This window comes from Apis laboriosa, unplaced genomic scaffold, assembly GCF_014066325.1.
Source record: "Apis laboriosa isolate Shangri-la unplaced genomic scaffold, ASM1406632v1 scaffold11_cov152, whole genome shotgun sequence".
In the NCBI taxonomy this organism is placed as follows: Eukaryota; Metazoa; Arthropoda; class Insecta; order Hymenoptera; family Apidae; genus Apis; species Apis laboriosa.
In genome coordinates, this window is record NW_025221020.1 from 1,491,488 (window position 1) to 1,513,661 (window position 22,174).

At 46.1% G+C, this 22,174-nt stretch overlaps 1 protein-coding gene across 4 annotated transcripts in view; it reads right to left on the reverse strand.

Moving 5' to 3' along the window:
- LOC122720138 overlaps positions 1–12,597 on the reverse strand; it is a 39,008-nt gene extending 26,411 nt beyond the window's left edge. For 3 of the 4 annotated variants that reach the window (XM_043946638.1, XM_043946637.1, XM_043946635.1), the window contains exons 1-5: positions 12,081–12,597; positions 5,331–5,756; positions 4,761–5,258; positions 3,081–4,684; positions 2,407–2,501 (exon numbers count right to left, since the gene is read on the reverse strand). In XM_043946638.1, the coding sequence (XP_043802573.1) occupies positions 2,407–2,501; positions 3,081–4,684; positions 4,761–5,258; positions 5,331–5,756; positions 12,081–12,083 (2,626 nt within the window). In that variant the 5' untranslated portion in view covers positions 12,084–12,597. Of the gene's footprint in view, positions 1–2,406; positions 2,502–3,080; positions 4,685–4,760; positions 5,272–5,330; positions 5,757–12,080 lie in introns of those variants that run through there. The other variant, XM_043946639.1, reaches the window with a different exon arrangement.
- Positions 12,598–22,174: the final 9,577 nt, after the last annotated feature.

Genomic DNA, 22,174 nt, shown 5'->3' on the forward strand with positions numbered 1-22,174 from the left:
CCGTGCCCATGCTATAGACTAACCTCTCGCAACAACAACAACAACAGTCTCTCTCTCTCTCTCTCTCTCTCTCTCTTCTTGAAGGTCCACCTAGTGGACAGGATGTGTATCTTCTTCCGTCCTCTCTCTTTCTCTCCACTGATCGAGTAACGATTTCGGTTGAGAGAGATTTCGAGGGGATTTCTCGAGCATACGAAGGTGCGTTTGGATGGAAAGGGGCTCTGTTTAAGGAGCGGCAAGGTCGGGAAGGAAGGAAGGAAGGAAGGAACGGAATGTCAATGCGGATTTCGAGCCTGTTTCTGTAAAGGCCTCGAGTTGAGAGCGATGCAGCTCGGCCGAGTTTCTACGTAGGTTTTTTATTCCCCGACGTTAAAGTCGTAAAATCTCGTATTTAATAGGATTCTAAAAGGCCGGGCTCTTGGTTAGCTGTTAAGCAAACTAGCTACCTCCTGGCTACATCCCCCCGGCATACCTTCGCCTCGCCTTTTCCCGACTGCTTCTCGAGTTATATTCTTCGACTCCGGTTCCGTTTCTCACACCCACCGACACCGACTTTCGGGGAGTGGTGGCCGATCGAAACGAGTTTTCCCCTTTTCTTTTCGAGTTCCCTCCTCCTCCGTCGTTTCGAAATTTTATTCAGCCTCGCGTGTCAAGAAAATAAACGAATTCGAACGTAGATTTCTTCCGAATTCTTTCCTCCCAGATTCGATCTTTTGAATTATAAAGCTACTTATTTCGACGAGTAGTGGTTCGAGCACGAGACATTGGCGCGAAAACCGTGCTGCGAGTACCGGGCGCAGGGGATACGAGTGTAATAATGCGGCGAGTGTAAATGATCGCGCGTACGCCCACGGTAATCGACATCCGGTACACCGAGCCCGCCAATTACCGCGCGTGCGCGTTTTCCACAATAGGGGCGTCGAATTAAAACCTCGCGCAGATAGCAGCACGCGCTCCGAAGCGAGATTCTCGACGCTATAACACGTTGACTGCCGCGCGTGTATATTCTAAATCTCCTTCAGCCACGCATGTCGCTATATCAAGTGTACTTTAATACTTTTACCGATATTTTAGTAACGTCTCGCATCATTTGTTTCCACCATTACTGTTAGAAATATTGATAATAGTAATTGTATTGACAATAATATTGAATAGTAATACTGATTTATATAGTATATTTTGGATATTTTAATTTGGATAATATGAATGACTAATTGTAACAAATATACTTCTTAGTTGTGAATTGTATATAAATTATTCGTGTGTCTATTAAATACGTTCATAAACTAATTGTCGCATCACCGTGAGACTCGCGATACCCTAAAATTAGAAGTACAAGCAAACCTTGTCAAAACGGAGTCAAAATATAATAATTCGAAAAAATATATTCTGACATAAGTATTAGACTGCATGCAAATTATGTTATTCGGATAAAAGAGACCAATCAAACGAAGAAATTTAAAAACAACTTTTTGTCCAGATTGTCCGGATCAATTTAAAATTTTACATTATTTTTATAACAATTTAATACTTTTATTACCCCCTGCAGAATATCTTCCCAAATGTCTACAAAGATCGTTCATAAACAATATGGATGACGCGGCAGTCAACGTGATAAATAATTCACTTGAAACAAATGAATAAATAACTAAACTATTCTTCATAAGGAACAAATAATAAATAATAAATAAACGCACGTGCCATCAATTCAAACGAATTCGAAATGGACTCTAGATAGAGTGGGGAGATTTCCCACGCAAAGTCCGCGATCCATCTTTGGCGGACAATGAGCGGTAGCGCGGATCCGCGCGGCGCAGGAATTCCTCGCGTCGAGGGTGCGCCCAGGCGAACGAACGAACACGCCTTTGTCTCTCCCGTTCGAGCCGCCGTTTCCAACGCTCTCGGCGAAACCGGAGAACCTTAGCGGCGCGTAACGCACCGAGAGATTTAACCTTTATGAAGCGCGACCGAGGGAGGGTTCCGGCGCGTGGGCGTGCGCGCACTCTCTCCACGCTCCGAATTCCTTCCTTTCCTCCCCTCCTCTCCCGAGCCGGTTTCGAAAACCACGCGACGATGTCGCCGTTCTCGCGATTCTGGACACGCCAAAATCCAAAATAGGGATTTCGGAATAAAATTATTTTAATTAATCGTTGAACTGATGCTAGGATTATAAATATAGATTAGATATCGAGAAAAGATCAATTGAGTTAATTGCTTCTTTCTTACTAATTACGCGGCTCGATGGAAAGAAAGGGTTTGAGAGGGGGAAATGATCGACCGATTCGACAGAAGGTTTAAATCCTCGGGCCAGGTATTAATCGTTCGCATTGACCTCGAAGTATTAATTCGTCGAGCGTATTTATATCGTTTACGGTTGAGGAATAACGAAGACGCGATCTTACTCACCATTTGCGTCGAACGCGTCTCCCTTGCCCGCCGATTCTTGTCGCTCAGTTTTCCCCTCCGCTTCGATCGCCTCGCTCTCGGCCGCCTCTTTGTTCCTTTGCAACAAAAAACACACGGATGTTAACCGAATATCTGCGATGCATTATCAATATCGATTGTCGCCATCGACGTCAACCGTTCCTTCCTTGAAATCAAAATCGCGGTTGGAGATTAAACATTCGATTTGTTCCCCTTTTCTCTATCGTTGGTATAATAACTTGGAAAAAAATGGGAACAGCTCGTAAATCTAGTCTCTCGGGGTGTGGCTCGAGGCGCGTTACAAATAATAAATACAAGTAGCGTTTCGTTGTATCTCAATCTTAATATAAGCTCGGAGAAATGTCAGGCGGAAACGATGTATAATTTGCTTACAATTAGGGGAACCGCGCCTCACCGTCTAGACCGTAATAGACGTAATAGTTTCGAATTGTGTAAATTTATTATCCCTTCGCTCCAGTTTCCCTAATGTGAAAATAGGAGATAAGAGCGCGCTTCGCGTATCCGTACTACTCGAGACGTTACACATCGATAATTCGCGAAATCGAACGGCATCCTCTTGTTCCCTCTCTTTTCGAGATCGCTGGAAACATCCTCGTACACGACATTTCTCCATTCCTCCCGAATGTAGAACTCACGGGATGCCGTATTCCAGAGAGTTGGTCTCCTCCTCCTCGCCGATCGTGGCCAAGTTGCTCTGCCAGTAGTAATCCCCTTCGTCGCTCTCCTCGCTCGTGTCATCCTCGTCCTCCGTGACCGCTTCCCGGCCGCGATCGGCCGAGGCCAGGTCGGCGCACGAGCGGAACGAGGCCTCGCTCTCCTCGCTCTCCCGTCGCCCGACCGCCCCCCCCCTCCCCGCCTCCCCCAATTCGTCCACGGGCTCGTTGAACTTCGTCACCTGTTCCTCGTCCGACTCGTCCACCGCGTCTCCGACTCCCGCCTCCTCCTGCCGCCAATCGAAGGGATCGACCCTCTCGCCCTTCGCGCCGTCCCCTCCACCCCCGCACCTCACCACCCCCTCCCCCTCCCCCCCGTTCTCGCTCGCCGAGAGAACGGTGGCCACCCTTCGGGGGGGGAACGCCCTCGCCTTCCTTATCTCGATTATCTCCAACACCTTGTTCGTCCTGTTCCACCCCTCCCCGACCTCGTAGCTCTCCACTGACTCGGTGTCGTCCGTCTCCTCGTTCCTTCTCCTCTCGTCGCCGTTCAACGGCCGCCTCGACCCGTACCCCTCCTGTTCCGCCCTCTTCTCGTCGAGGAGAAGGCACGCTCTCGCCTCCTCGAGCCGGTCGGCAGCGATCGTCTCCAGGCACAACTCGTCCCCGTCCCCGTTCTCGTCCTCGTTCTCGTTCTCGAGGCTCGTTTGCCGGGACTCGGGCAACGGGCAGGCGGAGGAGGGTTTCGCCTCGATCCTCGGGAGGATCGTGGGTGGCGGGGGCGGGGGCGGGGGTGGTCTCTTCCTCCTGATCTTCACGTCCCTCCTCGGCAAGGGTTTCGGGGGGAGGAGAGGCGCTTCCTGTTGGCGGGCCTCGTTTGCACCGGTAGACGAGTCGACGGAGGAGCGATCGTTGCTCGACGACCGATTGACCGCGATCCTGTTGACGTGGTTCCTCGCGGGGAGAGGCGGCGGCGTCCTGTCCGTTTCCTTGCGTTTCCTCTCCAGGGTGTCCGCCCCCTCGTGGACGCTGTTCACGCGCTCGACCAGCTCCACGTCGTCCTTGATCGGCCTGAAATGGGTGGTCGAGTCGGCGGCAAGATCGGGGGCGTAGAAGAGATCGGGCCTCGCCTCGTGCCCGTAACTCAACGGCGCGTCCTGGAAGCTCAACGGCGGTTGAAACGTGATCGTCTCCTCGATCAACACAGTGTTGGGCGCCACCACGGCCGTGATCTTCTCCACCTCGCCCCGCGACTCCACGTGGGTCACGGCCTCGGAGCTCGCCAAACGGCGGAGCAAGTAATCGGGCGGGTTCGACGAGTAATAGTCGTCGATACCCTCGAACGGGCAGACGGACGGCTTCGAGGCTCGCTCGAGATCTTGGTCGAGGCGGGAGAAGTCGCTCGGTTGCTCGGATGCCGTCGAAGCCGCGGAGGAGGCGGTCGAGATGGTCGAGACCCGGTCCGAGGTCGAGAATCGATCGATCACCGTCGACATCGAGCTGCCCGTGTCGTCCGACGTGCTCCCGTGCGTCGAACCGCACTGCGACCTCGCGTCCACGTACACCATCGCCTCCGGGGGTGGTTCCTGGACAAACGTCGCCCGATCTTATCGATCCTCGATCGAGAAAAGGAGGCGAAATACGATATTGGTCATCAATCACCTGTTTCACCGCCGATCTCGCCAGCTCCGGGGAGCGTTGCTCCTTCGGGGGGGACGATCCCTTGGGGCTTCTCGGCGATGACTCGCAGCTCTCGTACGAGGTCGATTTGCTCGACGATCGATCGACGATCGGCGACGATCGGCGATCGGTGGCGGCGGGGGAGCCGTTTTGAGAAGCGTTTTGAGTCTGCGACGAATTGCTCGGCATCGTGCCGCCGCCGTTCCACGATCTCTTGGCCGGGTTCGGATTCGCCTCCCCGTCCGCCAGCCCCCTGGCCAGCCGCAGCTTCCGCGGGGGGACGGGCGGGGGCGCCGAGGGCAGCTCGGGCGGCACCTTGTCCCTCTCCGGGCAACTCTTCTTCTCCGCGCTCACCACCTCCGGCCGCAGCGCCCCCCTGCACCTCACCACCAGCTTGATCACCAGCTGCGACTCCTTCAATCGTCTCACGCAATCCAGCCGAGTCATGTGCGTGACCGGCACGCCGTCTATCGAGAGCACCTGGGGAAAAGAGCTCCAAGGAGAAGGATTCTTTGTTGCGTTATTAGGACGGTCGAAGTTAAAGATAGTTACCTCGTCGCCCTCCCCCAACGTGCCCCAAGAGCATCTCGCCCTGCTCGCAGGGCTCTGCTCCGCGCAGCTCTGGACGAACAGCCGCCTCACCCTCTCCGACGTTTTGTTCCCGCCTTCGAACTTCAGTCCGAAACCCAGCCGTTCCCCGGGCAGCCTGTACACCTCCACCTCCTCCTCGAGGGGCCCAACCTCGGCCAACCTCGTACCAGCCTCGCCCTCCTCTTTCCTGCCGCTACTGCTCCCGATCGAGAGCACGGTCACGAAATTCTCCGGGGGGTGAGGGTGAACGCTCTCCACGCTCACCACCGTCACGAACTCCTCTGTTCCACTCTTGGCGACATCCATTTTCCGTTGGATCGTCGGCGACGAACAGTTCCATCCGTGGCAGGCCCGCTGATCTTTACAGTCCGGAATGCTGGCCACTCCCTGAAATCAGGCCCGTTCCATTGTACACCACGGATCTACCGCGTATGCGCGTGGCAACGAACGAGTTTTCTCCCCAAATTTCATCCCGCCCGGTGAACCAACAATTTTCACCGTTTATCCGTCCAAGCGAGGGATATATATGTATATTTATATTATATTATATATATATATTTGATCTCGCCCGGTGAAACAACAATTTTCACCGTTTATCCGTCCAAGCGAGGGATATATATATATATTTGATCTCGCCCGGTGAACCAACAATTTTCACCGTTTATCCGTCCAAGCGAGGGATATATATGTATATTTATATTATATTATATATATATATTTGATCTCGCCCGGTGAACCAACAATTTTCACTGTTTATCCGTCCAAGCGAGGGATATATATTTATATATATATATATATATACGCGTGTATATCGAAAGAGACGCGAGTTGACGACGACGATCGACGAACGAGTAAGTAACGAGTTTCGATCGGGCGAATCTTTTCCGAACGGTGGAGGAAAGAGAGAGAGAGAGAGAGAGAGAGAGAGAGAGAGAGAGAGGGAGGAGGATTTCGCGGCACGGATCCGATGTCTCGAGGGAAATTGGAATCGCACGCACGGTTGCCAAGCAGAAATCACGGGGATTGTCATCGAGCCGGGGAATAGACTTGCAAACTGTGTCACGTAGCGCGAACATCCTCGCGGACGGTCATTAAGCGATCTTAACTACGTACGCGCCGACCGAGCTCGCGTGACCAACTTAACGCGCAACTTTCATGTTCCCGCTGTAACTGTTCGTTTTCCCGACTCTTCTTCGTTGCGCTGTTGCCTATCCACGTTTCCTCGCATCTGCCCCCTCGTAAAACGGATATGATCGAATCGTTTCACCTTTCCTTTCTTCCTTAAATTTAGATCTTGAGAATTCGACAATGAGACGGACAGAGATATTCTATTTCTCACGAAGATAGAGAAGAATATTTTCGAGGCGATAAGTCGTCTTCCTAAGAGTCTACTCGGATCCCGAGTTTTCACCGTCGTCACGATCGCCTATTCCCGTAGCGAGAAAGTGTGCTCCCATCCTCTCTCTACACATCGATTTCCGTAGCTTCGAGTAGAAAGTAGATTGACCCCGGGTCAATCAGCTGATCGCCAACCGCCCCCTACCTCGATCCTCACGGTTGTTATTTTTTCGCGGCGATCTGGTCCTTCCCTGCTGCCTTTCCTACTGTCTCACGCGATCCGCGAGAATGGAAAGTCCCCTTCTTCTCCCCGCGCCACGCGCCCGATAAATCAAACTGGACGAAAACGACTGCGACACGCAACCTTCGTTCGAAGGGAAGGGGAAGAGAACGATATCGAGATCGGCGAGAAGGAATAAGGGGAATAAAGAGGAAGGAGAAGCCCGGTTTAACGGTTCGATCGCAAGGATTCTTCTCTCGATCAACTTGGTTCTACCTCATTGATTTGATCGGCATAATCGGACTTTCCTCGCACGCTCATGCTTTCCTTACTTCGTCCAACCATCGATTATCCTAGACGAATTTCTATGCGACTTTCTACACTTTGCGCGACTTTTTTTTCCTCTCCGCAGAGAAAGAAACGCTTTGGACGAAAATATGGATATATATATATATATATATGTACATTTTTTGTGGGTAATTTCGTCGAGAATCGAGAAGAGAGAGAATGGCAGCCGGCGAAAAAAAATTTATCGGCGAGCAGAGCGGGGAGGAGGGGTGAGGAAGGCGAAGAGCCATACAAGTGCGCGTAACGGAATTCGTAGCCGCAGGGCCGAGCGGCACATTCTCGAGATGTGCCGGCTCTGTTGCTCGGAACGGCTCACGGCGTTCGAAGCATCGTGAAAATATTACGAAACTCTGTTCCCCGACCCGCGGACGAAGCCCGATCGATCGCCACCTGCCCTCGACAAATCCCCTTCCAAGTTTCGTTTCGAACTTGACACAGAAATCGCCGGGATTCACCATCGAGGAAGGAAAATAATAAGGGAATTTCGAGTTTTCAAATATACGAAGAGTTATGGATAATTGATCGAATCGCGATTGAGAGACGGGAACATTGCGAGATTCCGTTCAATTTCATCCGTGGTACGCGGATTCTCACGAGATATGGTAAAACGTCGTATCCGCTTGGGGGAGGGGATAAGTTTCCAAGGTCTTTGCGTTCGCGGATAGTAGAGAAAGCTATATAATATGTATACGTGTATATACATGTACATAAGGTGGCTCGTCTCGGACGCTACAATCTCGTTTTGTTGCCGGTGTTATTATCGATGGCAAAAAATTTTTCAGAGAGAGTCGTTACTAGTTTTCTTTTACGCGTCAAGAGAAAATCGTTAATGTTCTTTTAAGTAGGGTTATATTTCTTTTATCGCGCTTGTCGATTCGCATTCTCTCGATCTTATTCTCCACGTTCAAAAATTATCCGTTCAATATTTCAAGTTGAAATTTATTTCTTCGCGTGTTCGCCTACTTAAAAATTACAAAAAAAAGTAATAAAATGTTCAACTGAAATGTTCATTCAACTCTATGTGTATATAATAACGGGAATGAAAATCGAGGTGGTAATATCTCGCGCGATACCTCTATGTGCTATGAATACGTGCGATAATGACTAATATTAGAAATTTCGAAAGAACTATTTTCTTGTCGAATTCTACGTTTCCTTTTTTACGATGTTACAGAGACATGTTTAATTTTCTCGAATTGCACGGGTATTGAATGCACGAGCGTTCGAATTTAATTAATTTAAATAGAAATTTCGAAAGGATCCCTCTCTTTCGAATTCAACGTTTCATTTTTACAATATTACACGCGACACGTTTAATTTTCTCAAATTGCACGGGTGTTCGAAACAAAACGAGCGGTAATAAAGGAATTTAATTAATAGAGCGAAATTTCTAAAGGAACTATTTTCTCATCGAATTCCACGTTTCGTTCTTACGCGATATATTTAATTTTCTTTTTAATTTCAATTACACGGATAGTGAAAATTTGATGAATTAACGAATTAAATTATTCCGGAGCGAGTAGAAATTTCCAAAGGATTCTTTTTCCCTATCGAATTTCACGTCTCGTTCCTACTCTTACAACTCTCTCGACAAATTGCACGGACGTTGAAAACTCTTAACCAATTGAATTTAACCAATTTCCAAAGGACCATATTTTTTTTTTTTTCTTTTTCTTATCAAATCTTGCACGTTTCATTTTTTATATAACGCGACATTGCGGTTACTCGCGAAAAACGCGGATGTATTTGTTCGGGTAATCGAACGTAGATCTTCTGGACGACGTTTACGATCGTTACCACGCTCGTTACCATAAACGTATTTCCTATCCACTTTGGAAAGTACACTTGGATCCAGCCAATTAGGAATATCTCCTTGTTCTTGCTCCTCTCCGAATCAATTTACTCTCGGCGAGCGAATCGAAAGCGTAGAAACGTTTACGAGCGAGGCAAAAGGCTTTGCCAGAGGAAATTGGCACGTAATGGCGGTCGCCTCTCCCCCTCCCCTCCCTCCCCCAACGAAGGAACCCTCTAACTGCTCGTCGTCGCCTCGACACCCGAAACTGTACCGCATCCTAATAAATGCACGGCTCGATTACGAGCGAGTAATCGGTTTGTCAAACAACCGGGACAGTTAAACCTGCTCCGAATTAATAAACCGCTCGAAACTGACCTACAACTCGTCTCCATTCCTCTCTCGGACAGCCCACATTCTACTTAATGCGACACTGTCTTTTACCTTATCTTTCACCGATCGATCCTTCCGCGCGTAAATTCCGTTAAATTCTGTTATCGCCGGGATCCGACCGAACCAAGTAACGGAATAACGAAATATCGTGGATTTATTACCTACAGTCGGTTAGAAAAAAAAAAAAAAATTTTCGAAACCAATTATAATTTTGACTTCAATAATTCATAATATAACGGAATATACGGGTGTATCGTATTTTTATATATATATATATATATTATAGTTTTTTTCTATGAATAAAAAATTTTATCATCCGTTATATATATTTTTGATTCGGAATGTAAAGGAATGTTGAAGTAAAAGAAACGAGTGAGAATGTCTGTATGAATAAAGATAGAAAGTCACGAGAGATTTTTCTATGATATAATATCGGTATGCAGAACATTCTAAATTTGTAACTTTTAAATTTATGCCTATAGTACGATGTAATATACATATATATATATATATATATATAAATATTCGTTTTATTATCCAACGTGTGCGCACACACACGCGGCCAATATTTAAGAAATATTGTAACGTTAGATTGCGATCACACTTATTGCGTATAAAATATTATATTACTCTTGATGTTATACGATGATATGATACACTTCTTAATTAATGAAGATTTGCGAGCATATGTAGAGCATAATGGATTGCGCATGGAGTAATTTTCTTTGAAAGAAAACATTTTTTTCACGTTTCTCACGTAGAAGAAGGAAAACAATTTCAATGAAAAAACTTCCCCTGAAAAGGAAGAAGAAAAAAGAATGTCGTTTCGCCAGTAAATCAGAAAATTCAAAGTTGAACAAATTTACACGATAAAATCGCGTGTAAAAATTTTTTTACGATAATTACTTAAGAATTACGCGATATGAACGGAAATCAACGATCAGAGGCGCGATTAGATAGATAGGGGAAAAAATCGAGGCGCGTCGACGAGCGATTCTCGCAAGAATCGACGTTAACGTTCGGAAGTATCGGATCGTTCCGGGCGGAAATGTTTACACTCGAGTTAAATGGAGTAAATGGGGAGGCTCGTAACCCTTTCGAACTCTTCATTTTCCCACCCGTGAACGATGCTACAACGCGGCAGAATTACGCAATCACGTTCTCCGTCACGCTTCACGGATTTTGACAGCGTGTTCCATTCATTAACTTAAATCCATCTGCATTCGTTTCACCGAGAGGAGGGGGAAAACCTCCTTTTACATTTTTCCCGTTTCTTCTTTTTCTTCTTTTTCCTCTGAATAATTAATGATATTCGTTCGTCCCATTTTTCTTTTTTTTTTCCGCAAAACAACGATGGATCCATGGATCGATTCGATCGAGCGTTTGAAATTCGAAATTAAAAAAGTAAAAGTGTTATTTTCGCCTTTTTAAACTGGTCGTCCTCCACGCTGGCTTCGTGCCTTTTATCTATCTAGTTTCCAATCGAGTCATTAACCATTGTCCCCCATTATCGTTTGAACTTTCAAGAGTCGTTCAATTCAAATCGCGACCTTTACGATGCCGCATCACCTTCGAAATACGTGGCCTACGCATCGAGAACCTGGATCCGACCCTATCGTTTCCATCCTCGATACTTTAAAAGGCTCGCGCGATTGTCTTACGAACGAAATAAATAATCGCCGGTGGAAAAGTGAGCCGTGCCGATCCCTGTTCTGGAAACGCGGCTTCTAGAAACACGGAAACACGTTGCGTAACGGCGAAATGGAATATAAAAGTCGAAGCAAGAAGCGGCAAAGTTTCGCGGTAAAGGGATCGTGGCGCGTGTGCACGATAGTCTCGTTTGGCAAGAGTGGCGCGGACTCGAAAACTTTCACGAGCATCGGGTAATAACTCGTCCATACTCGAATAATACACCTGGCGGCGAAGAAAATCCGCTCCGAGAGAGGAGGAAAAAAAAAAAAAAAGGAAAAAGGAAAAAAAAAATGTCAAATGCCATCAAGCTTTCAAAGGCCCCGCTATCTGAAAACTGGTTTCGAAGGAGAGATTTCTTGTCGAACGGAGGAAACGTCGTCTGGTAATATCTATGGTAGCCTTTTACTCCAGTCGTGGGGGGAAGTCGATGAATCGATCATCGAGAGAGAGAGAGAGAGAGAGAGATGAGAAACACGCGTTACGCGATATTTTTCTCTCGCTTTTAATCGCGACCTCTGAAAGATCGTCAAGGACTGTTATGCTCGCGAGAACGCGAGAAACGCGGTATCTCGCGATAAGCTGCCTCGATTTCATATCAGAGTGACGTTCACATTCGAAGCCGTCCAAGTGTCGTCTCGTTAAAGGGATTAAAAGCATTCGCGGTTTTCGCGATAGATAGAAAAGCGTCCGGTTCAATATGCTACTCGGGATGCTCTTCTCCGTTATGGACAACGTCCCGTTTATAATATAAACCGACCACGTCAACTCGCCTTATCTCCCCGTCATACGCTCGTCCACTCGACCTTGCGCGGTAATCGCGAAACGATCTTCGAAACTCGAAAGATATCGCGAAGAAACGGATTTCCAATCGTCCGATGAAGGCACCCATACCCAGGATTTTATTCCTCGCGCCCGATCCATTACTTACCATTCATTCGTCGCTAATTTTCATCCCTGGAGGAGAGATATCGCGGTGAAAAACCGGCCTCGTGTCTCTGCCCTCTGCGGTCTATCCGCCGATACACCGTAGTATTCCCCGACCACGTGATCCTCCAACCTTCTTCCTCTCTCTCTTTCTCTCTCCCTCTCTTTCTCTGGTCGCCAGGCTAACGTCCAATCCGCCTTCTTTCTCACCGAATTTCTTGAAAATCCAATACCGCGATAGATTAAATGAGATCAATAATTCGGCGTGGATCGGTGGTTCCCTGCTCGAGCGGGAAGACGAAACTCGTTGGTCGTGGATGGATGGCGCGGCTCGAATCCGTGAACGAGCGGGACCGAGACCCAACACCACCACCCGGGCACCAGCACACCAGCAACGGCCGAGGCACGGCCGAGTCGGGGAGAGGTGTCGTGTTGCGAGATGGAGCTCGATCACGTGGGCAGCACACGCGGAAATCGATGGTTCGACGTGCATTCGGGACAACGCGCCGTGCCGGACTGGCTGTTCGGTAGGCTGACTTTCTTCCACGCCGCACCGCGAATCGCCCCTTTGATTACAAACACCGTCTCCTGTCTCTGTCCACCTTTCTCTCCGCCTCTCTCCATCTCCCTCCCTCCCTATCTCTTTCTCTCTCTCTCTCTCCCTCCTTCCCTCCCTCCCTCTCCGTCCCGCTCAACCTCCTTTACCCGCGAGCGGAGAGCGCCCGTTCGAGTCCCCCCTCCCATCGCTTCTCCACCGATTTCGTCGGACCTGTCCATCGGCCTCCTCCGATTCAATCACTTGTCCCCCTCCTTCGCGTTTAAAGAGGCTTAAGAAGTTTGATCGACGTTGCATCGAGAGTCAAGGGAGGGGATACGGTGGTAAACGATCGATTTTTGAAAAGATTTTTCGAAAAAGATTCGAGAGGATAAATCGAATCCCATTTCCAGCGCCCTACCAATGCCCGAGATCGAACCAACGAGATTCTTGCCCGCGGTATTCTAGCCAAGTCGATCTAGCAACTCCCAATCGTACACGACACCTGTTCGAACTTGGAGACAAATTCTGTCGTCTGTCTTACTCGAGATATACTACGTACAACGTTCCATATTATCCTCGTATGGAGTTTCCCCATAAGGAACGAAAAGCAAGTGCACAGAAGCTCGCTCTCCTCTTCCTCTCCCCGTCTAGTCTCGCTCGGAGCGTCGCGTCGGGCAGAGAAGAACGGAGAAGTACGAGAAACAAGTTGGAAAGAGAACGGGGAGAATGGAGAAACGCTCCTACTTCCCTCGTATCCCAGAAGCGGTGGGATTATCGCGGCGACACTCGAGTTACGTCGATTCCATTCTCACCGATATTGCGGGTAATCCTGTCAGACGTGTCCGACATACCACTGGCCCGTTTTGCAAAACCGCAAACAGACCCATCGTTGCGCGCCAACACGGCCATCCACCGTCTCTTCTCCCTCGCCTATCCCACTATCCTTACCCACCTTGCGCTCGTAGTTGTCGATTATTCGCCATCGAAGCCACTTTCGCCGGTGGAACCGTGCCGCTCGATGGCCACGCGGCCTGCAACGCCGCGGAATGTCGGAAGTGGAATTATGCAAAAAACTGCGGCGGAACAATGCGCGCCGAGACGATGCACGAGGATGGAGGAGGCTCGAAAGCGGCTCGACGGCCGTGAGAATGTTGCGCCGTCGCCGTTTATCAGGATCGCTGATTCAGAGGCGAGAACAACCGTTCCTTTTTTTTCGCTCGCGTTTCAAAACTCGGTGTGCCACGCGTCGAAAGGGAAATTATTCGCCGCGAATCGCGTGATCTTCTCTTTTCGATCCTTTCGAGTTCAAGCTCGCGAAACGCTTGAACATTTGGCCCAACTGCGTGCCACTGGATCGCACACACGGTGGAGCAATGTTGAAAAATCGATCGGATGAAATTTCGGATAAAGTTACTTTCTTTATTTTGTAATTTAACTTTGATCGCGATTAAAATTTTGCCCGTCTTCTGAACAACGAATAATCTCTCGTTCGAGAGATGATATATCATACGTACGAGCTCGTACGTTTCAACTTTATCTTTATTGCGAATAATTCTGCTCGCGAACGGTTTTAGTGTAGACGCGGCACGTAACGATTTCGTCAGAGCGCACGAACTCACGATGCTATGTCCATCCTCGTTGCTCTCGATTCGAAAAACAAGGAAAGACGTAATACGACAAAAAACCGCTCCTCCTGCCACCCTATTACTCGCGATAACTTCCCGCTAAAATTACTTTCGCTCGTGGAACCGTTCGCGTTCTATGTACGCACAAGGCAAGAAACACACGGGAAGTCGTTTATAACCGAGTTTAATGAACGGTATCAGTGTACCACGATCGAATATCCTTTTTCATCGATTCAACGTCACCCATCTTACGATCTCATTCTCTTACGTTTCACACGTTTGTCCGCGAAGCAATTTGAAGCACGCGAGGAAGAGCGATCGCGACAATTATTATTGAAAGAAACGGTGGAAAAAAGCACGTAGCTTTCACCGCGAGCGATCGGTCGGTCGTCTTCCAATTCGACTCTTGTTCGTTTATCCTTCGTTATCCTTTTCAAGGCTCGGTTCCTCGATCCGCATTTCCTTTCGCGATTTCTTCTCGTGGTCGAGAGGAGGAGAGGGAGGGGAATTGCTGGCAAAACGACGATTCGTCGAACGGGAGTTACGGGCCTCTGTTCGTTTTAACGGTATATCTCCATTGCGCGCGAAGATCTGGGTTGCTGGCACGACGCGCGTGCGCGCGCGCGCCTGTGATTTCGCTTGCCGCGAGGCCGATCATTACGAGACTCGTTTCCTAGTCGATTCAACGTTTCTCCAACTTCGTGGACCATTTACAATAGAGTTTTACAATAAAGTTACAAGTTTTTTTATTTGCGTCTCATTTATAAATCGTTGATCGATTACTCTCGAGTTATTGCAATTACGTAATTTTTAAGCATTTTTCGGATCAATAGATTAAAATATTTTTTTTTACTCGTTTAAAATTATTATACGTTCCATTGATCTTATTGTATCATCTTCGTTAAAAGGTTCGAAAATAATGGATTGCCAATGTTTCGTGTGACGACGGTGAACGATGAAATCACGACGTTATTCTCGCCGCGTAATCGTCATCGCGTGTGCGGTTAACTTTTACGTAATAATGCAGGGAAGCGTTTACCGAGGGGACCGAGCGAGCCATTATTCGCGGAGGTCGAAAGTGGACGAGGCCGAGGAAAAACGGTTTTCGTGCCGAAATCGGGCGCGTAACCAGGCCGATCACAGCTCGCTTAGCAATTACCGATTCCGGAGCCCAGGCTGGAGTCGCGTGGAACGGGCTGCGAACCGCTCCTCGAGCAACGGTGCATAGGCGTCGCGTGCCAAGAATTCCTCCGTGGCGTTACGTTTCTTGCCCTATCCACTTCCTTTTAATTCTCAGTTTTCTGCTCCCAATTCTTCTCAATTGGGAAAAAAGGCTACTCGACGCAGGAAGATAGGATTAATCCTTTCGTTCGCAAATCAAAACTCCTCCGATGATCAAATATCTATGATCGTTTGTACGTCGATCGAGAAGTTGAAAAATTATTAGAAAATAATATGTCGGATTAGGTAACAACACGATGATACGATGTCTTTAAAATCCAACGGATACGATATGTATAATTTTTATCGAGGGGAAAGTTTTAAAAATGCAGTAGCAAAAATATATAAATGAGTGGATATAATATTCGATCACGGAAAAATGTTGCTTGAAATTACTTGTCAGAAATCTCTAATCGCATCTAACGGTAGATATTTCTAATAAAGCGATATACACGTGATTCAAATTTCATACGATTTCACTTCTTCCTTTACCTTCGAGCTACCTTCTAGATCGAGGTACCGCATCTCGTTATCTCTCGTTCCTCTTTCTCGCTAAGCTAAGCGCTCACGTTTTCATAAGACGACGACGAAACGAAAAGGCCTCGTTCGTACTTTCGCGAAAGCGAATCTTTTTTTCGCGAATCAGCCTCTGCTCTCCCCCCCTCTCTCTCTCTCTCTCTCCCTCTCTCTCTCTCTCCTCTGAGAGAGAGGCTGCCGCCTCCGGCCACGAAGCTAAAGGTATGCGGCAGGTGGCTTTTCGCTGGTAGGAGTCGGATGAGCGCGCGCGCATCCATGCACCTTCGAACGAGGACAACGATCTCTGGCGCGCACGTTTTGGAATCGTATCGGCGTACGCCCTCCATCCACCTCTCTCCCTCTCTCTCTCTCTCTCTCTCTCTCTCTCTCTCTCTCTCTCTCTCTCTCTCTCTCTCTCAGTATTCTCATTGCCATCGCACTCGATTGGAAATTAATTTAACCGCGTCTCGACCTCGAATGGAGCATGACCTTGATAACCGCGTCCGTGATTTCACGACACGGTGTATCCTTCGAATAACTAAGCCCCTCGTTAACGCTGCTTTCGGAACGTTCGGCGTAAGGTTTCGACTTTCGTTTCGTTCCAACTGATATTCCTCTGGTATTTCTACTAAGAAATCCGTCCTCTCCTTTTTTTTTTTTCTTGTATCTCGAATCTCGGAGAGGATCTCGAGGAGAGGTTTCCAACTCGAAAGGTGTTAACGAAAAAAAAAAAAAAAAAAAATATTTCCCTGGAAACGACTCGTTTTCAGGGGTTAACGAACCTGAAATTTCGCGAGAGGGGGAGGCAGGCAGCGAGAGAGCGAGAGAGAAAGAGAGAAAAAGAGAGAGAAAAGGTGGTCGAAAGGGAGATGGGACGCGAGGAAGAGAGGATCGGAGTCTTCTTCCTCCTCTTCCTGACCAGTGTGCAGGAACGGAGAGATAAAATTGGAGACTGTTCTGGGAACAGGTAATAACGGTACCTGCTCGTCCAGTCCATCTCGATCTAACTCTCGAAACATCAAACTTCTTCGATGTTTCCCATTTATTTCGACCGATTTAATCTCGAAATCTCTCGTTATGAATCGCGTGTGAAAAGAGAGGCTGTTCAATCTCTCGTGTTTTCCACGGAGTGATTAACGGAATCGTCTTAAGAGGATTAAAAACAGTTGTACTCGATTCGTAAAATGGAAAAATGGAGCGATCCTACGTGTAATCCGCCACGGTTGTTGAACGCGGACAAAGAGGTTAGCCGCGAGACACGAACGCGTCTCCTTGAACGCGCTTTAGTCACTGTTAAGTATATATATATATTTATACGTTCTCGAAGGAAGAACGGAAGCTTTCCACGTAGGAACGAGTTAATCAGATGCACGTTAATCGTCGATCGTCGTGCTCACCTTGATGCACTTCTCAGCGTTCCCGAAGTCCGGCAAGTGGCCAGAAACTGTACACGCTCGATTTAAGCTACCTCCTACCACCTATAATTAAGTTGGTGTCACAGATCGTGGCCACATCTTATAATTCTATTCGAATTTCCGAATATTCGCCGATTTATCGTATTTATCGATAAAGAAACAGCGTGATAAAGCGTGATCGATCGATATTTACAAATAAACTTATCCCGATTTAAACTTTAAGTTAAAATTTTTATTTATTCTTTATAGAAAACTGAACTGAATCGGTTTACGCAGAATCGTAATTGAATGTTCGATCGAAATTGGATCGATATCTCCCCGGCCCAAAATCGTGGCAAATTCGTCATAAAATCGTGGAACAAGAGGAATAACGCAAAGGTCGCGACGATTCCCGGAGTCGTGACGCCAAGTTGGCACGTTCTTGAAACCGAGGAATCGAGGTCAGCCTCGCGGTGAACGGGCCTGCAGTTATAACGAGAGTCGGCGTTATGCGCTGCCTCCTCGCCGCCGAGCGCTAAACAGAGACGCGCAGAGATGCAAAGCGGTGTTGTATATATACATATATATATATATATATATATATACGTCGGTTGGTTGCCGGTTCGCGGACCAAACACGATTCCCAAGAATCCTGTCGTCGAAGATGCGGCCATATTTGGTCGTGACTGCTTTCTAACTTGTCCCTTGAAAACTCATTCATCTCTTTGAGGAAACGGAGGGGAGGGGGAAGGTTCAACGCAGAGGAGATTCGCGTTCCGCAGATATACAATCTCAGGGAAGAAATATTCGAACGCTCTTTTTCGAAATAAGAGTTTCTCTCTCTTTTTTTTTTTTTTTCAAGAAGAGAATTAGAATTTCACCTGTTAGGATGATGCATACAAAGAAAGAAAAAAAGGAAAAGAAAAATTGAGTCTAACCATGCTGAAAATACTACAATATTAATCGATGCAGAAAGAGAAAGAAATATAAAGAATTATCAAATACTTTAATTCTAAAGAGGAGAGGGAGGGGAGTATGTAGATGGAAAGAAGCGGAAGCGGTTTATTTTCTTTCGCAAAAAAGTGTTTTATTAAAAAACTCGTATTTGGTAAATAAAATTCTGTCTCCATTTTTTCTTTTTTTTTTGCCTTTTCTTCTTTTCCTTTTGCGTACAGCGTATAATTACGGTAGTAGTAAATTACGGTTAAAACGGGGATACGAGGATACGAGGCGAGGGGGATTGCGAGCGGAATAGATCGATCGCTGGCAGCAGCGTGTTATCGACGAACTATCGGGGAAGCTTCCGTTTGCCGTCTCCGTTTTTTCTTTTTTTTACAACGTCGAGCGTTACAATTACAATTATTTACGATTAGTAACATTTCTTCCTTTTTTTTTTCTTCTTTCTTTTTTTCCGTTTTTTTTTCTTTTCTTTTCTTTTTTCTTTTTCCCCTCCCCGTCTCGATTCGAAGTACGAACATCTTTATCGTATATTTCGTTCCCCTGGACACGTGGCACGCGTGGAAAGGTGATCATCACCCTCGGGTGCGTATACACGGGGTGATCCTGTTAAACGGGGACGGGGTTACAGCACTTTCTTTTCGTCGCAGCGAGAACGATAGCGAAAGCGCGTTCGTTACGGTTCTACGAGAAGAAAAAAAAAAAAAAGAGAGAGAGAGAGAGAGAGAAAAAGAAAAAATAATTCGTGAATAAGGTATCCAAAGTACAAATGACTCTCTCATTTGTTTCGAATCTCCGCGTATATTCGTGTGTGTATTTTTGATATGGCCATGGTTACCAAAAATGGGGAGGGAAAGAGACGAAGGCGTCTCAAAACGGCAACGGCGCAAAATCGACGAGATTGCGAAACGACGAGTCGCGTACCTCACGCGTCTCGTGATGATCCGGTAATTCAACGGTGCTCAATCGTCCCGAAAAAGGAATTTTCTCGGCGAGTAGGCCACGCCAACGACTCGTTGAAAGGAATGGAATCGTTCGTCGCCCGATATAATTGTTACAACAATCGAACGTGCGTGACGATTAGCGCGCACGATTTGGAATTTCGATTCGATAAAAGTTGAGAAAAAAAGGACGACCTTGCATCGTTCCATTTTCAACAAGAGATTACAATAATTATTTTTCTTCGATTACGATCCATAGAGGGATTTCGTCACCTCTTTCGATTCGTTTCTCCGCCGATAAAAGTTAAAAAAAAAGAAAAAAGAAAAAAAAAAAAAAAAGAAAAAGAAAGACGACCTCGAAATGAATCTTGTCGTTCCACATTTGTAATTACTAGATTAACGATATTACAATGATTATTTTTCTTCGATTACGATTCCCATTGTGGTAGCATTGATCCATTTTTCTCTCTTTTTTTTTTTTCTTTTTTTCTCCTTTTCGATTTCATGTTCTTTTATCGTTTTCTATTCTTACACCGATTTTTCGAAAGATTAACGATAGGAGACGATACAACAATGATAGGAACGATCGAGCGATACATTATCGTCGGAGATGATACACCGTCGTATTCGATTTGAAAAGTGAAAAAAAAAAAAAAAAAAAAGAAAGAAAGAAAGAAAGAAAGAAAGGAAGATGGCCGATTCGATTGCATCGTTAATCGAATACAACGGGGTACGTAACGGATAAGAGGCCGATGATCATGAAAGCATCCTTAAAAATCGTGTCGCGTGTCGCAAGCTCTTTATTGACAAATAAATACGACAATAATGTATATGTACAAAAAAAATAAATAGTAGGAAAAAAAAAAAAAAAAAAAACGTTCACCCGCCGTCTAAGATCGAAGGAACGATTGAACGAGTCGCACGATCGAGTCGAACCGAGAGCATCGATCCAGAGCGATCGAGAGCGAGGATCGTTCGACGAGGTCGTGCTCGTTCGACCAACGGGGGGAAGGGGGGGGAGAGGAGGGTCCAAACGAAACTTTGCTTGCGTTTCCATTGTCGATCGAGTTTCCTTTTTTTTCTTTTTTTTTCCTTGTCCTTCCTCTCGCGGGCTTGACGTCACAATACTTAACATATATATATACATATTCATATATATATATATATATATATATGTATACGGTAATTCTAACAGTCGAATTAACAATTACGTGATATTTTAAAATATCGATTCTCGACTCTATTTTACTTTCTTCTTCGTCTTCTTCTTCTTCTTCTTTTTCTTCTTGTCCTTATGCAAAATACGTGTTCAGCGTAGAAAAAAGCTTCGCTTATACAAGATCCTTGTATAAAAAAATTAGTCGTTTCTCCGAGGAAGTCGGTCAAAGTGATTTTCTTCTTCTTCTTCTTCTTCTTCTTCTTCTTCTTCTCTTAGTTTCTCGTCTAGGAGAGCGCGTATGTAGGTAGAATTTTTATATGCGTGTATATATATATATATACGTAAAAGTTTGCGAGAGAGGGGGCTTGTGGAAAGAGATGGAGACAACTAGAGAAAGGTGAAAATAGGAAAATGGGAAATATACGAGGAAGATTAGTTACCGTGGGAGACTTTGAAAAATCGTTCTCTTTTTTTTCCACTTTCTCCTTTTTCTTTTTTTCTTTTTTTTTTCTCCTCTCTTTTGTGCATCGCGAGTGCAACGCGAGAGAACTTGCGTCCATGTTTCCCTGATTGATTTCGCGCTAACTACACGGAACAGACACGGAACTTGAGCAATCTAGTCTTATTGAGCAGTCGTGTGTGTGTGGGTATGTGTGTGTGTGTATATGTGTAAACAAACATTGTCTTTTGGACAGAGCTAAGAGGCAGTTTTCGTACGCGAACGAACGCGAAAAATAAGGTAACGTAGGAGATGAGAGAGAGAGAGAGAGAGAGAGAGAGAGAGAGAGAGAGAGAGAGAGAGAGAGAGCATAAAAGAATAGAGGAAGAGAAAAGCGATCCTTAAAAAGAAAAAAGAAAAAAAAGGTACGTGATACTCGAAGGTAAACCGGAAGAAAGTTGTCGAAATTACGGCGTCCGTCTATCGAACGGTGTTACGTGTCTTACCTAATCTAAAATCTAAACGTAAAATGTCGTAAGAAAAAAAAAAATCTTAGGTTACTCGTGTTACGTATATGACTAATCGTACGTAAATTGCATAGGAATAAAATAAAGGAATAAAAAAAAAAAAAAAAAAAAAATAGAAGAAGAAAGGACACGGAATAGTAGGAACAAAAGGGCAGTCCTCGAGATTTATGGTGTTTAACTTAAATTATTCACGCATTATTCCGCGAAATATGTAAAAATAGGGAGAAAAGAGGGGGAAAAAATACAATATACAAAAAGTTGATCGGAGCAAGTACAACCGTTGGTGGAATAAACGAGAGAAAAGAGAGAGGGAGGGGAGGCGTGGAGAGATAAATAATCACGGAAAACGAAGAAAAATCGTCGAATTCGAAAGTTAAACGCGGATCCGTTTTTCAATATATATATATATATATATATAAAAAAAAAAAAAAAGAAAGAAAATGGCCAATGATTCGTCGTCCGGAGAAAGAGGTTGAGTCGCGATGAGTGACAACGCGACAAACGAAACGTTGGAAAATTGGATCTACGCCGAGAAGGAATCGAGGAATGACTCGTTTCACTTCGTTCGTTCGATATAATAACTCGAAGGAACGGATGGTGGATTTCTTTTCTCTTTTCTTTCTTTAGAACAAATCCGCGAAGCGCGAATTTCTGGAACATTTCTTGTCGCGCGTGGGAACGTGGATCCCCAAAAATAAATGTTTTCGCGCGTTCTCTTCGCGCGAAAACCGGTGACGAAGAAAAAAAATTTTCGTGTCTCTTCGTGTGTCTTCGTCTCGGT